Here is an 18,364-nt window from a genome sequence, read left to right as displayed (position 1 = left end):
TTTTAACAAATACATTAAATTGTATTCTAAGAATGGGATTCAGCATCTCAGACTTGCAGGAATCATAATGGAGCTTGGGTTTTTTCCCTTAGTGCTGTGATATTTGTATTACCCCTGCTCCTAACAGTTGTGTTGTTGCAGCCATGGTCATCTCAGGACACAGCCAAAATGAGGTTTGTAGGTAGAAATGTTTTCAGGCACATGGAACTGAAGAAGGTTTGTATCCCCTCTTCTATTGTTGCTGCTGCTTGGAGATGTCAGATTAGACATCTCTCTTTGTAATGCTTGAGTTTGTGGAGTAAATCCAGATGCTGTTTCCCTCAGGGCTATCTTATGTAGTGATTTGTTGTTGTACAAAATTTTCACTGTTGGTCTTTCCTTCTGCTTTAGAGATATCTTCGATGAGTTACTAGAAACAGAAAAAAATGCACAACCACTTAGCATGGAAGTAGGAAGATCGGTTCGCCAGCCTCTGTGAAGAGTAAAACACCTTGTTCCTCCTGAGGAGCAAGGAAGATTCTGAACTTGTGCCAGCCACGCAGGAGTAACAAACAGCTCAGGGCCAAAACATGAGACAAAAGGTAGAAATACGGGACGCTCGGTTTGTTGAACCATCTGTGCAAGTCCTGGGCCTGAACTTTGTGTTTAAACCTTGACATCCAGAGCGACCCTCCTGTGATGAAATTTTCAATGTTTCTCAACTGATTTTGTCAGCATGGAGCCTTAAAGAGTTGTAACAAGCCACAAGACTACAGCTGCTCATAAACTGGTTTAAAAAATAGTGCAAAAAGAGACTCGAATTTAAAAGCCCATTCACCTGTGAGACGTGAGTGGCAAAGATTTACATATCACTTGGCGCTTTTGTTTCTTTTCTCCAAGAGCAATTTAAGCAATAGACTGTAACCTGGCATGTGTTGTGTTAGTAATATTCACTGGAAAGCTGGATCACTGAGCAGGCTCTTGCCAGTCATCTGGCTCACAGGCATTTTGGAATCACTCAAGCTGATGCGTTGTGGCATTCATGGGTTTGTAAGCACGCTGCGATTTCCTTGCAGTTCCAGGAAACAAACTGTCGGTGCTGTGGAATGTATTGATACCTGGTGGCAGCTCTGTTGTTTTTTTTACACCATTCACTGTCATCCTCATTTAGACGTGAGATTATATATGTGATTTCTTTTGTTTTACAAGTTCTATTATTTGATTGCATTTTCTCCATGAGGTTGTTGCATCGGTGCCGTTTGGAGATGCAAGGTCTCTCATTGGGTGTGCTGTGTTTCACACTGGAGTTGTGTTGCTTAGGGCTGCTCCGATGTGACTCTGGGAGAGCTGAGTTACCAGAGCAGAGGCAGGAGGTGAGCTACAGTTTTGGGAGGGAAAGAATGTTCTTACCCTTCCTGTGCAGCACCTGGCACTTGAACTGCCCCTTGGCTGAACTGTGGTCTTGCCATGGTCTTGTGTTACCCCAGGGTAAGAGGCTTTGTTCTGCAGCCATGTCTCAGTTCTCCTCTTTGAGGAGTGCAAAAGTGCTCAAACTGTGAAATTAACCAGGTGGAAAGCTTTCAGAAGGCCCTTGCTCAGCATTAACAGAACATGGTTAGGAAGTGATGCTATCTGCTGGGTTTAGAAGCATGATGCTCCTTTTATAGCTTGTTTCAGCAGTGGGGGGAGAAGCCTATTAAGTTCTTTTTTTTTCAGCACCTTTGCACTAATTAAGGAGGGGCAGATGTTTCCTTTCGCTGGTATTTACTCATTTTAGAGAAGTTGTTGCTGTAAGCAGAGTAGTTGCTCTTGTTTTGGCCTCTAGTTCTGATTTTTGCAGCCTGAGTTTTAGAGATGAAAGACTTCTTTAAGGAAAAAAAGGAAGAAAATCACCTTTTTTTGCTGTTGAGATAGTTTGTAAGTTTTTTAAACTATCATTAGGAGTTTCTCAGGAATAAATTGGCTGCAGCAAAGCAGACAAAACCATCGATTTAGGAGACAGCAGGCACCTTTCACGGGCACTTCCACACTGGAGTTTATCCCGGCAGGGTGTGTCACTGTCCTCAGGGGCCTCTTCCCACTTGTGCGCAGCAGCAAGTGACAGCAGCAAGTGACAGCGTCGGTGTCCTCCCTGCCCCAAGCACTGGGGTGACCCTGGTGTGGTGAAGGCTGACCTCCCTCCCAGTCCCCAGGGGGGGCGAGCCCAGGGGCCCTGGTCATGGTGGCATCTTCCCAGCCTCTGAGCCAGCAGCAAAGGCTTGGCTGCAGACATGCCAGAGTGTTTATCGGGTGAGATGCAGCCCGAGGGGTGTGTGTGTTAATTTATTACAAAGCATTATACTTTTCTATTGTCAGTACTAATTTTGGTCGAATTCTGGGCTACGGGAAGAGGTGGTGACATGGGAGTTGTCCTTTGAACTGATCGCCCTGCGAATGTGATGGACTGCTCCGTCCAGAGGGCAAACCTGTTTTCCCCAAGCACATCCTATGCTTGTGCTGTAAATAACTGGTATTCCTGTAGTATCAGAAGTCAGCTCTGCTTTTTTGGGTGGCAAGGTTGTTTTTACAAGGCGCTGCACTCCAGTTAATTTATAATAAAAGCAAACATAGCCTGATTTTTCAGTGCGGTAACTTTTGTTTAAAACCACTTTTGTTTGGATCAAGGTGAAAAAGCTGGTGCTTGAAAACAGTGTTCCTTGTGTTATGAGAAGTTCTTGCTTGTTATTCTAGTCATTAAGAATTTGCAGACATATACTATAATTTAAGCTTTTTTGTTTGGCATACGGCAGCTCAGTTACACCTTCACCCAGGCAGGAGTGTCCACAGAGCCCCTTCCTTGCAGAAGCCAGCTTTTTCCCTGCCCAAGAGCAGGGGGGAGAGGATGACAGGTGTGTAATTCTCAAGAGATGTGCTGCCCAGCAGTTGTGTCATTCCCACTGCTCACGCTGTTGCAGCAGCAAGTTCAGTAAGGTTGGCTCTTCCATGTGGGATATCTGTCCTTGGGTATAGGTACGTGAAGCTTAGTTGTGGGCCCTGAACATGTACTAGCTCTTCCTCAGTTAAACATTTACCCACTTCTGAATCAACCTAGTTTAGTACAAGTGTGATTCAGCACAGAAATTCAAGGAACTCCCATCCCTCTGTTCCTTTCGTCGCTTCGTTGTCTGACTGCGATAATTTGCTCTTGATTTACACCCCTAATCTGAGAAGGGCAGAGCTTTGGTGTCACTGAACTGGAGCTTGTGTGCAGGTCCCTGGGGAGCCCTGGCCAGCAGGGCTGCACAAAGAGCCTTTGCAGAGCAAGGACTGTTTTCCCAGCTGGAGCAGCAGAGTGGGACTGATGGGAGGAGAGCGCGGAGCTCTGCAGCACCTGTGGCCTCGGCCTCGCCTTCCCCCTGCTCGGTGCAGCACAGATAAGATCGCCCATGCATCTTCTTGCTCATCCTGCATCCGAGGAAGGGAAGTGCTGATTGCCAGCTCAGCACTTCTTGCTTCGGTTCACCCTGGCACGAGGCAGGTGGGGAGCATCGTGGGGCTGGGAATAACTCATCTGCTTTGTTTTAATGGAGCTAATAATCCCTGTAAGTGCCCACCAAAGAGAGAAAAAGGGGTGCAGGACCCCTGGCAGCTGCTGTCCATGTGGTTTGCTGCCAGACTCCAGCCTTGCCTCCCACTGGCTTCTGCCTGCACCCTGACTTTCTGGTTCTTTACACTGTTGATGTGGAGCAGTGCTTTTCTCTGTGTTTTAGCAGACCTGTTCCTCTCTATTCTTTACGGTTTTTGCTCTTGGGTTCCCCCTGCCCGTTTTTAAATGATGTGTAGATAGATTTTTGTGAAATTAAAACCTCTTTATTAACCCTCTATTGATTTGGAATCTTATTTCTGCTGGCTCTTGCTGGGCACTGCACCTCCACCTCCCCTTTTGCATTGGGACTTTGCTTGGTTGCCTGGGAGCATCCTGTGTGTGTTCAGTGCCTCTCAACACATGTCTGTCCTGGCCCCCCTGAGAGAGATATGTCCCCGGGGGGGACACCTCAGTGCCTCTCAGCATCCCTGTAGAGCCCAAGTAGAAGGGAGACACCCTCCTCCCCTCCTGGGTCCAAGGACAAGTGATCCCTGGTGTCTATCCCCGCAGGCACAGTGTCCCTTCATTTACCTTTGTTACCACACATATTTACTGCAGTTCAAGTGATAAGGCAGGGAGTGGCTCCAGCTGTACACTGGACCTTTAGCCCGGAGCTGCATGGGAGAGTCCTGGCACCTCGAGCATGCCCAGCCTGTGCATCACCTCTGAGCACAGCGAGGACAAAGGAGGGCCTCAGGGAAAAGGAGTTGAGCGTCCTCCCCTGTGCTGCCGGTGCCCAGTCAAGTCCTGTGTCTCTGTGTGCCAGCTCTTAACCAAATAACCCCTCCACTTGCAGCTGGGCCTTGAGGCTGGAGAGGAGAGACCACAGCTCTATTTTTCATACTTATTTTATTTGCTAAAGAGCTGGGATTGTTCCTGTGCCCGGACTCCTGCCCTAGAAGAGTCCTTTGTCCTTCTTGAGGTTCTGTTGTTTCCACAAGGGCAGGCTGCTGAAGGCAGAGCGGCTCATGCCAAAAACAGCCTGGAAGTCCGCATCGGAGAGGTGGTCCTGGGGCCAGAGAAAGGAGGCTGAGCTGAAGTACTGGGAGGGGCTTTCCCTGTCTCTCCTTCCAGCAGCCCCCTGGCCTCATCTTACCTCCTTCCTGCTGGGATCCACACCCCGGGGCAGGTCCTCAGCAGCGGTGTTCACTAGCACATCCAAGGGGAAGGTCTCCAGTTTGGTGGGGATGAGGGTGGTGGTGGCAGTGAAGACCTCTTCCCTGGATGTGATTACCTGAACAGGGGGTGCAGAGTCACATCAGGGCCTGGCCCAGGGATGGAGGCACCAGGCTGGCTCCAGGTGTCTGCTCACTGAGGATCTATCCTTGCAGCTCCTCCTGTCACCGGCCAAGGGGATGGGAGGGGTTCCTCTGTCACCACCCAGCCCAGCTGCCTTTCTCCTTGTGCCACTTACTGAGGTGAGCTGCCCAAGGCTGCTCTCATCGCCCAGCTCAGCTCTCAGCGTCTCATAGGATTTCCTGTCCTGGGAAGGAGATAAAAATGCCCCTCAGCATGCACAGGGGTCAGGCAAGCTGCTGCCCACACCCTGGAGATGCTCCTGGGGCCAGTCCCACATCTGGTCCCTTCTGCAAAGGAACTCCCCGGTCTTTCAAACACCCCCAAGACTCACGTCCCAGTTGAGAGGGTCCCAGGCCAGGAACCAGCCGGTGAAGGTGGGGGGCTCATAGCCCTGCTTCACCACAATGATGGGGGTGTCAAGGTCACGGCCACTGGGGTGGCTCCGCAGGTATTCCTGTGCCATCACTGCTGCTGCCTCCTTCTCTGACTCATTGGCGGCTTTCCCAATCCAGAGGAAAACCTGCAATAAAGTTACTGTATCCACCACTGGGGCCATGGTTGGAGGCACATGGGCTCTGTCCATAGGGAAGGACATTGGGAGTCCATCCTCAGCATTCCCTGGAACAAGAAGGCCATAAAAAAGCATTGTGGGACCACGTATAGGCAGTTTTCCAGCCTCCCATCCCACCAACTGTGGCTGATGCAGGTCCTCCAACCTCAGGAACATCAACTTCTGGGATCAAAGGTCCCCTGCTCCATGCTCCCCGAGCTCACCTGGTCCCAGGTGTCCAGGAGGTAAACTTCACTCTCCTCCAGGTCATCCTGGGTGAAGTCTATGATCTCTGTGGCCAAGAAGGTGCCTGTCTTGTTGGAGCACTCAAAGAGTCGGGGGGGCACAGAGAGGTTCTCCTCCTGCAGCCTGAGAGGGGTCAACGTGATGGGAATGAGGCTCACCCTGCCTGGGGACTGGTGGCCCATCTTACCCCTGGGCAGGGGTAGGGACAAGACTGGTACCTCTTGTTACTGGCATATTGGGACTTGCCCCCCAGGGCCAGCCAGAACTCAGGTGGCTCCTGTCCTTCTGCAATCACTGGCTTCTCCATCTTGGAGATTATGTCAGCCACACTCTTGGCCATCTCGCGTTCATCCCCGCTGCAGCCCTGCCAAGCAAGCACAGCTGCTCCATCACTGGCCCAGGCCGAAGAGAAGGAAGAGGAGGTGGGCACAGTTGTCTTGGAGGTGGCGGCCCCCACGCCAGTGCCCAGCAGTACCCACCTTCCCATACCAGAGGTAGCAGCAGCTGGGGGTTTTGAGCACAAAGACATCATTGGAGTTGAGGGAGGAGGCGCGGGCAGGCACCTCGAAGGCCTTGGTGTTGTACTCGTTGGCGCCGTGCACTTGGAAGAGGCGGGTGGAGGGCATGGGCTCTGTGCTGCCTGCCCGTGACGTGCCACCCTGGGGGACAGGGACAGGAGGTCACCACTGGTGCCACGAGCCCACTGGCCGGCCCGTGCCCCAACATCCCTGTGCTCACCGCATACACCACCATCTTGCCCTTGAAGATGGCCATCAGATGGGCCGGCTCCTTGCCCATGGTGACGCGGATCTGCACGGGCTCATTGTTGTACTTCTGGTCCAGGGCCACGGCTTGGTAGGCAGAGGCAGCCAGCTCATCTGCACTGGCTTGGCGGCCCTGGGCAGGGCAGAGGGGGCTCAGCACCCATCACAGCCCCCCTTGCCCTCTTGAGAAGAGGCAACTCTCATGCTGCTCCCAAGGGGCAGAGCACCCCCAGTCCGGGGAGGTACACCCCTGTCCCCCACCCATGGGGCAGGGACCTGGAGGTCTCACCTGCCAGATGTAGATGATGCGGTTCACCTTGGGCCCCACATAATAGGTGTAGAGCACCAAGTAGCAGTCCCCACCATAGAAATGGCCCAGCCACTTCTTCTCTACAGGCACCAGCTCATTGTTCTCCACACGCCAGACCTGGTGGAAGAGTGATATACTTCTGTCAGAGCTACTGTATCCTCCTGCCCTGCAGACCCTGGGCCCTGCAGCATCCCCTGGTAGAGCAAAGGGGGTAGCTGAGAGGGCCCCACATTCTTCCATGGTCACCCTACCTCTACTTCTCCAGATCCATCATCCACCATCTTCTGCTGGGCAGCCATCTGGGGCTTGGCATGCAGTGTGGTAGCATCAAACTTCACCTGCTCCACCTTGGCTGTGGGGAAGGGCAGAGGGGTGAGCCAAATCTCTCAGGCCACAGGAGCTCTCCACATCCTGCCCATCCCAATCAAGAAGTCCTTCCAGTTGGAGGGAGACACTCACCCACTTTGCCCACGGTGTGGGTCTTGCCCAACCCACTGGTCTGGCTGGGGACAGTCCATTTTTGGAAGAGCTGCCTGAAAACAGCTGACTCAGACCCATCATTCTCTGTTTCCACACTGGTGCTGTCTGGATAGTTCTTGGCTTTGATGAAGCCCTGGTGGGATCCAAACACAGAGCGTGGCCAGGGAGTGCCTGGCACCCTGGGGAGCAGTCAGGCTATAGCATAACAAGCCCCTAACCCAGCACCCACCAGCGCCCTGCTCATCGCCTGCTGCTTCTCCTCCTTGTTGGCATTCTTGCCCTTCCAGACGAAGATCTTGATACCTCCTTGATCAAGGATGTAGCAGTCCTTGAAGAAGGGGCAACAATAGAAATTAGGACTTAAGGCAAGTCCACCAAATTCAGCTTTTGAAGGATTAAAGCTGCCAAGGAAACTGGGCACCCCCAAGCATCCCATGGGTGACAGACCTCGTGCAGGAGCATGTCTTGAGTTAGGGGTCGAATTGCCACCTCCTGTATGACCAGGTTTCCACTGGCGTTGGAGACACTGACAGGAGAAAAAGAGATGAAAAAAGGCTTAGAAAAGGTTTGGATTGGAAAACCCTATCCCCATTAGAGGGTGGTAGGGTTTAGTGGGGCTGTTCCCTCCCCTTCCCCAGCCAGATCATGATGCAGGTGGTGCCAAGGGGCTCTCTGGCTGTGCCATGGTGGCAAACTGGTTTGTAGCTTGCCAGGCAGATCACTCATGGCCCCAAGGAGGGACAGAGGGGTGTCAGATGTTATGGGGCCGCTGAGACACATTGCCACAGCGTCCAAAGGTGATGCTTGCATGAGCATCTCTATCGGGTACCAATCCTCTTGGCAACTGGGATTCCTCTAGCTCAAATGGCACCCAAAGGACTTACCCCCACCCCTGCTGTAGCTTTGACCCTTCTTGGTGTCTGTCCATGGGGTTGGGAGTTGTGGGACATAGCTGAGATGGCTGCTGGCGTCCTCTAACACCATGGAAAATGCCCTGTGCGTAACCCACCCCCTACAACTCACTGGTAGAGCTTGAGGGAGGATTTGAGTTTCTGGTCCACTTTGTCATCAGGGATGGCAGGCTGGATGTCCCTCTTCTCACCCAGCACATGCTTAAGGACCTTCATGAGTTCTGGTGAGGCATCCTCATCCTCACCATCCACTACGCCCACCTTGGCACGGCCCCCACGTTCCCGGTCCCGAATATCTTTGGCCAGGGTCATTGCCTGCAGCCAGGGGAGAAGGGATAAGCCCAGATGAGGGAGGGGGTGGCTGGTGACCCCCCCCTCCTCCAGGAGGGGACCTTGGGACCCCCCTGGCCGTACCCTCAGCCTCTCGTTTCGGTTGCTCTCAGGGCCGTTCCACTGGATGATGAGCTGGCCCAGGTCCAGCAGGAATACATCTCCTCTGTTGAAGCTTTTCCAGCTCATCTCCACCTGCAGCAGGACGGGATTGAGAAGGGTGGGTGGCAAGCAGCAGAATGCCTGTATCCCCGCCGCTCTGTAGCCCCTCTCACTCAGGAATATAGGCCTCCAGCCTGTATTGCTCCTCCCTTCCCTGAGCGGGGCTTTTTGGGGAGCACTTGCAAGGCAAGGCAGCATCATCCCACACCCACTGTGTGCCCTGCTTAAAGCCATCTGTGTCTGCGGGGAGCTCTGGCCTGATCCTGATCCAGACTCCACACATCCCATGACTCACCTCTCCTGCCACCACATTCTTCTTGCCTTTCACATGCAGCAGTCGCTGGACCTTGTAGGTGTTTGTCTCCACATGCTTCATGCCTGAGGCCACCCCACCCTTCTTATAGCTGGGAGGGGACAGACATGGTGTCAGCCCTGGGTCCCCCTCCTCACACCACTGGGGTCTCCCTCCCACCTCTGTGCACAGGGAGGTGTTCAGGGTCCACACACATGGTAATGGATAGATAGTAATGAATAGATGGAGCCCAGCTCCAGATCCTCCTTCTTCCTCCCCCACCTCACTGAGACAGAGCTGCCCCCATCTCCACTGGGCATGACTTCCCCAGGAGCCCTCCCCAGTGTCACCCACCATGGGAACAGGTGCCCAGGGGTGATTGACATACATGAGTCCCTGCTTGAAGTAGGCACGGAAGGTCTCGCTCTCGTGTCCCTGGGCCTCGCGGTGCTGCACGGCCACGGAGCCCAGGTGATCATCCATCTGCGTGGTGTAGATGGCCGCCGCCCCCTGCTCATCCTGGCTCGACTCCTTGCCTATCCAGTAGTGGATGTCGTAGCTGAAGTTGCTCCCAGACTTGCGCGTCTGCAGGACACCAGTCCCCGCTAGAAGAGCCCCTGTGTCCCCAGGCCACGCTGGCTGCATCCCTCCCTGCACCCGGCCCCTCAGGGCAGAGCCCACTCCCAGTTCCCTGTGTGACCCCTGACTGCCCTACCGACAGCAAGACGTAGCAATCCCCCTCGTAGAAGTTGCCATAACTTTTGGTGGGCACTGGCACCATCTCCATGTTCTGCAGAAGGAAGGGAGACATCAGGCCTGGTGGGGAAACCCCCAGCCCAGCCCCACGCACCCCACTGCCCCCAGCACCGGGAGCTGCTGGGCTTAACCCTGGATGCTGCATTGAGACCCCCAAACCCAGGTACTGAGGACACAAAGGGAGGGAGGATCTTCCCTCACAGAGACCCCTCCAAGGCAGCCCCAAAGAAGTGCCCCCGTTCCCACCTCAATTCGCCATATCTGGATGCCCGGCGTGGTCTTGTTCAGTGTCCTGGAGACTTTGGCGCTGAGCTCCACCATGGTGACAGGTACCACCGGCAAGGGGACCTGCCAGCATTGGCAACACCCTCGTTAATGGCAGGCAGTGTCATTAAGAGCTGGGACACAGCCAACCTGCTGTGCCATCTGCTTCCTTGCTTGCTCTGCAGAAATCCCAGCTGTAAACCCCCCTGTACGGAGCTACATGGGGTGAGGGGACCCCCAGCACTGCGGTATCAGGAATGTGGCACATAGGTGGGGCTGCCATCCCCTCAGCTTGGCTGGCACTGCAGCTAATGAGTCCGTACCAGGGTCCAGGTTGGGAAGGTGCAGCGTCCCGTAAGTGCCCCAGTGCCCTGCCTATCTCCAAGCACGGGACAGGGCAGTGCAGGGCACGTGCAGCGCAGCAGCTGCAGCTGGGTGACACTGCTGCATGGTGGCCTGTTCCTCCCCAGGACCAGCAGGAACTGGCCCTGCTCAGCCTTGTCCTGGCACGGCTTGGCATGAAGTGGAACAGCATGCCATGGCCACTGCTTACACACACAACACACACACACAGTGCCTGCTTCAGACCCCCTGCTTCCAATCCACGCCCCCCAGGGAGGGCACATCCTGGCTCCACAGGGGTGCTGGGTGCCAGCGGGGCTGAGGTTGTCCCCAGCTATCTCTTCCAGGCTGACAGTGCTCCCCTCAAGCAGGGAGAGGGGTTGAGCCAGGCAAAGCCACCCTGTGCTCCCCGGCTGGCAGGGAGTGCTGGCGTTGCCCAGATGGGAGGTCTCTGCTTCCCGGCCCTGCAAAACCCCTCCTGGCCTCACTGTGCTGCCCCACAAGCACCCACATCCCATGTGAGGGAAGCATCCCCCACAGCACAGCCCCAAGATGGGGCTCAGGTGGGTCCCCAGGCCCATCTCCAAGATAACCTGATGCCAGGAGTGATGGTGGCCATGGGATGTGCTGTCCACCCCATGCCCACCCTCTGTCCCCTCACCCTACCCCGATTCCTCACCTTTCCTGCAGAGCTGGGTGCACAGGTGAGCGTACCTAGATGGAGTGCTCAGGTGCCAGCACCCAGGAGACCTTTGTTCCCTCATGTCCCAGCCTTTGCTCACCATATAAGGGCAGGGACAGCCCAGAGTCAAGGTCCCCACAGCCCTCCAAGACTTTGTGGCACCTAAGAGCCCCGTTACTCATGGGGTGTTTCCCCCCCAGATGCTATTGTACCCTGCCCACAGGCTGGCTGTGCCCAGGGTGGTTCCTCTGCCCTGCCCAGGCCTCCTCCCCTCTTGGCCCCTGGTACTGAGTCCAGGCTGAATTTTTTTCTTTTGCACTCCACCAAGAAGTTCCATAAAGTGATAGCAATGGGCTGGACCAAGACACTTGGGCATCAGCCAGAAACAGAGGTGCCTTGATGCCATGGGGATGGCCAGTGCTCTTCATTCCCCAGACCCTAAAATCCCCAAACCCTCCCAGACATGGAGAACCAAGACCAAGGTTTTTTGGTACCTCCTCCCTGTGGAAAGGTTCCGTAAAGTGACAGCAATGCAGCACCTGGGGCATCTCGGTCCCACCCCCTAACTGGGACATCACCACCCTGCCCATGGCCCTGTCCCCAGGCTGTTTCCCACCCCAGTTGGAAGCCAGATCCCTGGCCACTCCTGGCTTTGCCTTCCTGCCCTAGGAGTCTCCACAGCCCCAAGGTCCTCTTGGGGATGGAAAGGGGGTAAAGAGATGGGATGTGGGGCTGGGGCCTGGGGGCACAGGACAGGACATGAAGTGGTGGCACAGCTAAGCCCTTATGCCCTGTCCTATGCTCCCCAGACCTCTGTCCCAAGGGTTGGTATCTGATGATGCCCTTGATGTTGGCAGAGAGAAGGGACTGAAGTGGCTCCCAGGCCCAACGGTGGTTTTAGGGAATGACGATGGCATCCATAAAGGTGGGAGGGGCAGGTGTCAGCAGCAGGCAGGTCCCCCGGGCCTCCTGTCCTGCTCTCCTACCTCTCCCAGCCCTGCGGGACTGCTGCAGCTTTACTCTGGCTGCCCTGCTGAGCCAGCAGCCCTGGCCCCAAGTGCTGCAGGCATCCTGGGCTGGGCTTCAGCGAGCCCCAAATCCTGCCTGACGGTCCCATCCTGCAAGGATCCCCGCCGTGATGACCACGGGCTGAACCAGAACAGGGGGCGTGTCGGACACCAGCAAGGGGGTGTCCTGGTGCCACAGGGGTGGGCTCTGCTCTGCCCTCCACTCCCATGGCCCCCAAACCCTCCAAACGCTGCCACCCAGCTCCTACCTCCTGCACCCCGCTCGAGTGTCCCCGTGGAGCCCTTACCTGGGTGCAGAACCCCCAGTGGGGCTTTTTTGGGGTGGAACACCCGGGTGGCCGCTGTCACCCTCTGTTCAGTGGCCACGTCCCAGGGCAGTCTGTCAGTGTGGCACAAGGGTAGGGGACCCCTCGCCGGCCCCAGCGAACTCACCCCCTCTCCGGGCCCCCAGCCGGGTCACTAATGAACTCAGTAATTGGCGCAGCCATCAGGGAGGACAGAGATTTCATTAATGAGGGGAGGCATAGGGCCAATGAGGGCACGGGGGAGGGGGGCAGCTAAGAGACATTCCCCCCAGAAACCCAGTGCCTGCATTTTGGCCCCAGACTGCCTGGAATGGTGGGGAGGGGGTCACAAGATGTCCCCCAGGTGCCCCCCAGTCTGTATGGGGAAAGCCTGACACCTTATTTGAAGCAAACTCATTTGAAGTCTCAAAGCTGGGAGGAGGGCACAGCCCATGGGGTAAATTGGTAAATTTACCCCCTCCTTGTTAAGGGGCAGGATAGCCATCCTTATGGCACCAGGGACCTTTTCCCAGGAGTAGGGGGAAGGAGTTTGGATGGAGGTGCCAGGGCAGCCAGCTGTCCTCCAGTGTGAGGGTGTCCCCTTGGCACCAGGCAAGTGGTGGTACCTCAACCCTACAGTCTGAGGGTGCTTCCCGGGCACTGACCTGCAGCATCCCCGCCTCCCACGGGACTCAGGGGATCCTGGGGGTTACAGGGGTCCCCCACACTGAGCACAGCCACTAGTGACACACACGTGATATGTACTGTGCCCACATATGCACACACTCAGGACTTCTTTCCAAGATGGTTTGACAGCTTTAATCACATGAAGGCACTTGGATCTGGTACCCCAGCCCTCCCCAGCCCCCCACGCTGCCTCTGCATCCCCCAGACCTCCCTCCCAAGGGTGCCCAGGGCAGGGCTGCACTCCTCGGGTGCCGCAGCACCCACAGGCACTCGCTGGGCAGCGGCTGTGCTGGCGCCCTTTGACTTGTCTAATATAAAGTGCTGAGTTCAACCCTCCTGGCAGGGTAGGACCAGCCCAGGGCTGGCAGGGATCCAGGGAGCTGTGCTGCACCAGCCCCCACCTCAGCGCAGGGGCTGTGGCTGTGGCTGGGGCCCCCTGCTCACCCCCAGCAGTGGGAGCAGGGCAGTGAACAGCACCTGAAAGCTAAAACTCTTCACACCCACCCCCCAAATACTGCCCCGCTCCCTGCGCTGGCACTGTGGTAAAAAGGCACCCATGATTTTTCAGGAAACCATTGCTTTTCCCTCTAAAAAGATATGAGGCATTGTCCATATTGTGACATTAAAAATGGCCTGGCTGAGCTCAGCCTCCCCAGAAGAACCCTCCCTGAGAGCCCCCAGACCCTCAAAGCCGGGGAACACCCTGGCACAAGTCCAACCCCACGGGGGTCAGGGCAACCCCAGGCTACAGGGGGGCTGCAGTGTCCCCCACCCCCTCCCAGCTGGGGGACTGGGGCTGGGTAAGGCTGGGAGGGGCACATTAAGGCTGGTATGAGGGTCCCCCTCTCCCAGGACTAGCAGCCTTTGGTGAAGCTGCAGATGGATATGGACTGGGGAGCGTGCCCCCTGCCAATGGAGGGGACCCTTCTGTTGGTGACCAGAGTGGCTCCCAGTGACACAGTGTAACTGGAGAGGGGGCGAGGCCACCTCCCACCAAAAAATGAGAAGAAACAGAAGTTGGAGGGGGTGAGTTAATAGCCCCCCCAGGCACACCCCTTGCAGGGCTAAGGGGGAACAGAGACACGCGTCTCAAGGCACATGGGAGGCACTTGTGTCCAGGGGCTCAGCCCAGAGGCTGGGCTGCCCCTGCAGAACACAACCCCTAGGTGGGGGCAGCAGGCATGAGGAGAGGCAAGGACATGCCACCCTCGAGGTGATCAGCTGCACCCAGGGCAGACTTAAGGGTAAGGTGGCAGCCCTATGCACCAAGGCCAGTAAGACTCCCTGCGTTTTCGGAGGGTGACAAGGTGTTACCTGTCCTGTAGCCTTGGCAAGGGGCCAAGGGCTGCCAGCCTCCCAGCAGGCAGAGTCTGGATGGAGGGATACAGTCCTCCAAAAGGCAGTGGAAAGCAGCAGCTGCTGACCCTGCCCCCCCTCCCCAGTTGGGGGTCAGAGGGGAAAAGGACCTGAGAACCGTTTGGTGGAGGGGGGACACAGGTTGGGGGGGAAAGGGGCAGGAGCTGGACAGTGGGGGACGATAGGACCCTCCAATAGGTCCTCAGCACAGCAAGGCAGTGGGTCACCCATGGCCCCCCTTCTCTGAGAAGGAGGGCACCCACATCTCCCACCACCAGCAGGCACGGAGGGCACCCGCACCCACTGGGGCTGGGGAGGATGATGCGGGGCACACCGGGACCCTCCCTCCCCTAAAAAAAAAGGCACCTGGCTCCCCCGGGGGTGCCCCTTCGCAGCACCCAGAGGCTGGGGGGGCCATTAGCTGTTAGTCCGCTGCTTCTTGAGCACTGCGTACACGTCCTCCACCTTGCTGAGCCTCTCAAAGAAGGGCAGCAGGTCCAGCAGCTCTGTGTCCGCCATGTTATCGAACCAGGAGGCCACCGGCACCTGCGGGTGGCACAGGGGACAGCGCTGGGAGAGGGTCTCCCAGGACATCACCTCCCCAGGCTGCCCAGCCTCGCCCTGCGGGTACGTACGGCATTATCAGGGTGGAAGATGTAGGATGCGGGCGAGTTGTCCACGATGATGATTCGGCGCAGGTCGCGGCCCAGGCGGCTCAGGTCCTTCACGTAGTTGCCGCGATGGAAAACACAGGATTCCCGGAAGAGACGTGCCCGGAAAGCCCCCCATTTATCCAGCAGATCAGCCACAGGGTCTGCATACTACAGGCACAGGAGGGGGATCACTATGACACACCACACCGCCCTGCCCACCGCACAGTGACAATGGCACCCAGGTCCCACTGTGCCTCAGTTTCCCTGGCCAGTGCCTTGGAGGGGCAGGTAGGGAGGCCACCCACAGGCAGAGCTGGTGCTGCCTGTGGATACACAGGGGACAAGAGGCCAGTGCTGCCTGCAGGTGGGCAGGCAAGGGAGCTGTGTCACTGGAGGGGCATCTGGGAAGGGGTGGGCGATGCCAGGGCAGGTCAGAGCACCCACCTTGGCCAGGCTGGCAGTGAAGAGCACGCACTCAAAGAGCTCACCCATGCGCTGCAGGAACTCATCCACGTGCGGCCGCTTGAGCACATACACCTGCGGGCATGGACAGACAGACGGAGGGCAGCGCGCTGCTGGCACCGGCCATTGCTCACCCGGTGCCCCCATGTCCTCCCCAGGGGACACCTGTGACCCCACAGCCAGCCAGTGAGAAGCTCCCTGGCCACACCTCATGGGAGCCGCCCGTGGGGACTGGGGGATGCCATAGCCGCACAGGAATGTCCAGGGTGAAGTGTCTGGCCGGCTCCAGAGCCAAGTAACCGAGAACAGGCTGACTGCCCAGACCACAGCCTATCCTGGATTACTTGAAACCGGGGCTGGCCACTGTAGGAGGCCAGCATGCCAGGGCACCCCTCACCTCCCTGCCCTGCAAAGAGAGGGGCACCCACCTCTGCCCCCTCAAAGCTGGCACCCTGATACCTCCCATTAGCTCTTGGTGCAGAGCACTGGGATGGCTCCCGGTCCTCGGGGAGGTGGAATGATCCCCCCTCCCACCAGGCACCCACCCCGCTGTTACCTGGTGCATGATGCCATCGATTTCCACAGGAATGATGAAGTCGGCGTTGTTCACTGGCTGGGGAAGGGCACACCAGGATGAGCACTGGGCACGCCAGGCACACCCTGCCCAAATGCTGCCTGCTCCATGCTCACTACGCACCCCTGCCAGCCCTGCAGCCCCCTCACAGGGACACCCCAGCTGACCCAGCCAGGCTGCGCTGGGTGCTGGGCATCACTTTGGGGGAAGAGGGTGGCAGAGCAGGTGGGAGAGCATGTGGGGGAGAGGTGTGGGGTGGGCCAAGGTGTCCCCCACCTTGAAGGAGCTGTGCACCAGGGTCTCATCCAGGTCGATGACCACACAGAGCTTGCTGGCGTCCTGTGGCTTGATCTCGGGCAGCAGGTGCTTGACAGCAGCCTGCAGCCGGGGGACACAGTCAGCAGGGTATCCACAGCACAGCAAGAGGGGGGCATTGGGAGGAGCGAGTGTTCACCCCCCAGCCCTGCCCACACAGGGGAGGCACAGGGGATGGCAGCCCAGCCCCGCCTGTTCCAGGCTGGGGGTGTGGGGTTACCTTGGGCAGCGCTCCGTTCTCCTCCACCAGGAGCGGCGCGCCGGTGGTGCCGGTGCAGGGCTCCCCCTCATCGCGGCACAGGCAGCAGAAGAGGGACTGGAGAATGCTGCGGCTTCGAGGCTTCTTGGCAGGGGTCTGGGTACCTGCGGGAGGGCACAAGGGGGGTGAGGGGTACCTGGGGTACTCCCAGCACCGCACTGGGGGCCAGGTGAGCCATGTCTGGGTGTTGCCCCAGAGCCCCCGTGCCCTTATCAGACCCCGACCCCCATCCGCTCGGCCTTCCTGACCTGCCAAGCAACGGTGCCAGGGCAGCGTCGCTGACACGAGTGCTTGGTGCCCACCCGCAGCCCCTCACTCGGCACATCCCACTCCACGAGCGACCCCCGTGGCCCCCCCTGCGCGGCCGGAGACCCTTCAGGAGGGCGCAGGGCTGAGCCCGACGGCAGCCGTGGGCTCGGGGCCGCTCCCCGCTGTTCCTACCCGGGGGGCACGGCCCCACTCGGGAGGGAGGGGGGTCCGGGGGCGGGGTCTCCCCGAGGGAGGCGGGGCTTACGCCCGTTCTTTTCCCCGCCTCCAGACAACTCCCTCGTCTCATTGGCCGACTCGAGTGCACCGGGGGCGAGAGGCCAATCAGGACGAAGCGCCCGCCCCTGGGCGCCGTTCCCGCAGTCCCCATTGGCGGAGCGAGGGGAAACTGAGGCAGAGGAGCTGCTCCTGCCCACCCCGTGCCCCAGGGGCAGCGCGACGGTTCCAGCGGCCCCACCGGTGCCGGGGCCGGGTCCTGCCGCAGCCCGTGCCGGCGCTGCACCCCGCCCTGGCTGTGCCCCCCTTCAGGCGGGCCAGGGCCCCGAGCCCGCAGTGGGGAGCCCGTGGGGAAGAGCTCCCACTGGGGACGGGGCCCGTTCCCACATTTACTCCTCCTGGCCCTGGCAGCTTCCCAGGCCAGGGAGACGAGCAGCGGCCCCCGACAAACCCCCCTGGCGGGTTGGAGGGGACGCGGGGAACGGGAAGCCGGCATGCAGCAGGGCGCCCGGCGCCCTTCCTGCCTCAGTTTCCCCGCCGGCGCTGCGCGCACCTCTCGCCCGGCTCCGGAGGAAACAGCGCAGATAATCCAAGCAACGCCCCGAGCCTTCCAGGGCCCCGCCAGGCTCCGAGGGGGCCGGAGAACGGCCCCCCGAGCCCCGGCGGGCGTATACAGCCCCGCTCGCTCCGAGCTACAGCCCCAGCGCATCTCCCCAGCCCAAGGCAGCGGGATGCAGGGGGGCGGGCTGAGGCGGCGCGCAGCTCATCACACCCTCCGGGAGCGGCCCCCGCAGGCCCCCAGACCCCGGGGACCTCCCCCTCTCCCGCGCAGGAAGGGGGTGAGGGGGAGCGATGTCCCCCTCCGCGTTACCTTTCTCCTGAAGCGGGGCGCTCCCCTCCTCCCTGCTAACCTGGGCGATGATGGACTGGTGCTCCATGGGCGCCGGGGAGGGGGGGTGGGAGGGGGCGGCCCCCCCCGGCGCGGCCCCCGGGGGGGGAGGCGGGGCGGGGGCCGGCGGCGGCGCGGGGCGGCGGGCGCGGGAGCGGCGCCGCGGAGGAAACTTTGTTACAACATGGAGTTTCCTCCGCCCGGGCTGGGGCTGCAAACATGGATCCCGGGCGCGGTTTCAAGGAACCCCTTAAAAGGGCAACGACGGCGGGGGGGCCCTCCTCCTTCCCCCTCCTCCTCCTCCTCCCTCCTCCCGGCACCCGCGCCGCCCGGCAGGAGCGGGGGTCCCCGCCGAGCCGCGATTGCTACCGAGACGAGGAGT

General features: G+C 58.6%; 3 protein-coding genes across 4 annotated transcripts in view; 1 reads left to right on the top strand and 2 right to left on the bottom strand.

The window, feature by feature from the left end:
• Positions 1-3,840, top strand: part of USP37 (ubiquitin specific peptidase 37) — a 34,196-nt gene extending 30,356 nt beyond the window's left edge. For both annotated transcript variants that reach the window (XM_030241672.2, XM_030241673.2), the window contains exon 24: positions 391-3,840. In XM_030241672.2, the coding sequence (XP_030097532.1) occupies positions 391-478 (88 nt within the window). In that variant the 3' untranslated portion in view covers positions 479-3,840. The remainder of the gene's footprint in view (positions 1-390) is intronic.
• A 659-nt stretch (positions 3,841-4,499) lies between these two features.
• On the bottom strand, positions 4,500-10,025 carry VIL1 (villin 1). Its single transcript, XM_030241661.2, has 19 exons — positions 9,951-10,025; positions 9,664-9,738; positions 9,337-9,533; positions 8,952-9,060; positions 8,579-8,689; positions 8,277-8,479; positions 7,701-7,779; positions 7,483-7,581; positions 7,233-7,386; positions 7,025-7,125; positions 6,753-6,890; positions 6,438-6,596; positions 6,179-6,358; positions 5,918-6,063; positions 5,678-5,822; positions 5,235-5,423; positions 5,019-5,087; positions 4,701-4,838; positions 4,500-4,613 (listed from the first exon to the last, which is right to left on the bottom strand). Exons 1-19 carry the CDS (start codon positions 10,023-10,025, stop codon positions 4,500-4,502), a joined length of 2,481 nt encoding a protein of 826 aa, XP_030097521.1.
• Positions 10,026-13,097: 3,072 nt separating this feature from the next.
• CTDSP1 (CTD small phosphatase 1) lies at positions 13,098-18,055 on the bottom strand. The gene is made up of 7 exons (XM_030241887.1): positions 17,965-18,055; positions 16,572-16,714; positions 16,313-16,414; positions 16,019-16,075; positions 15,445-15,537; positions 14,983-15,168; positions 13,098-14,893 (listed from the first exon to the last, which is right to left on the bottom strand). The coding sequence occupies exons 1-7, from the start codon at positions 18,029-18,031 to the stop codon at positions 14,765-14,767; spliced, it is 777 nt and encodes a 258-aa protein (XP_030097747.1). The 5' UTR covers positions 18,032-18,055; the 3' UTR covers positions 13,098-14,764.
• Between the last annotated feature and the right edge of the window lie 309 nt (positions 18,056-18,364).

Source organism: Serinus canaria, chromosome 7 (genome assembly GCF_022539315.1).
Source record: "Serinus canaria isolate serCan28SL12 chromosome 7, serCan2020, whole genome shotgun sequence".
NCBI lineage: Eukaryota > Metazoa > Chordata > Aves > Passeriformes > Fringillidae > Serinus > Serinus canaria.
Note: the sequence above shows the minus strand (reverse complement) of the source record. Positions and strands in the feature narration are given on the sequence as shown.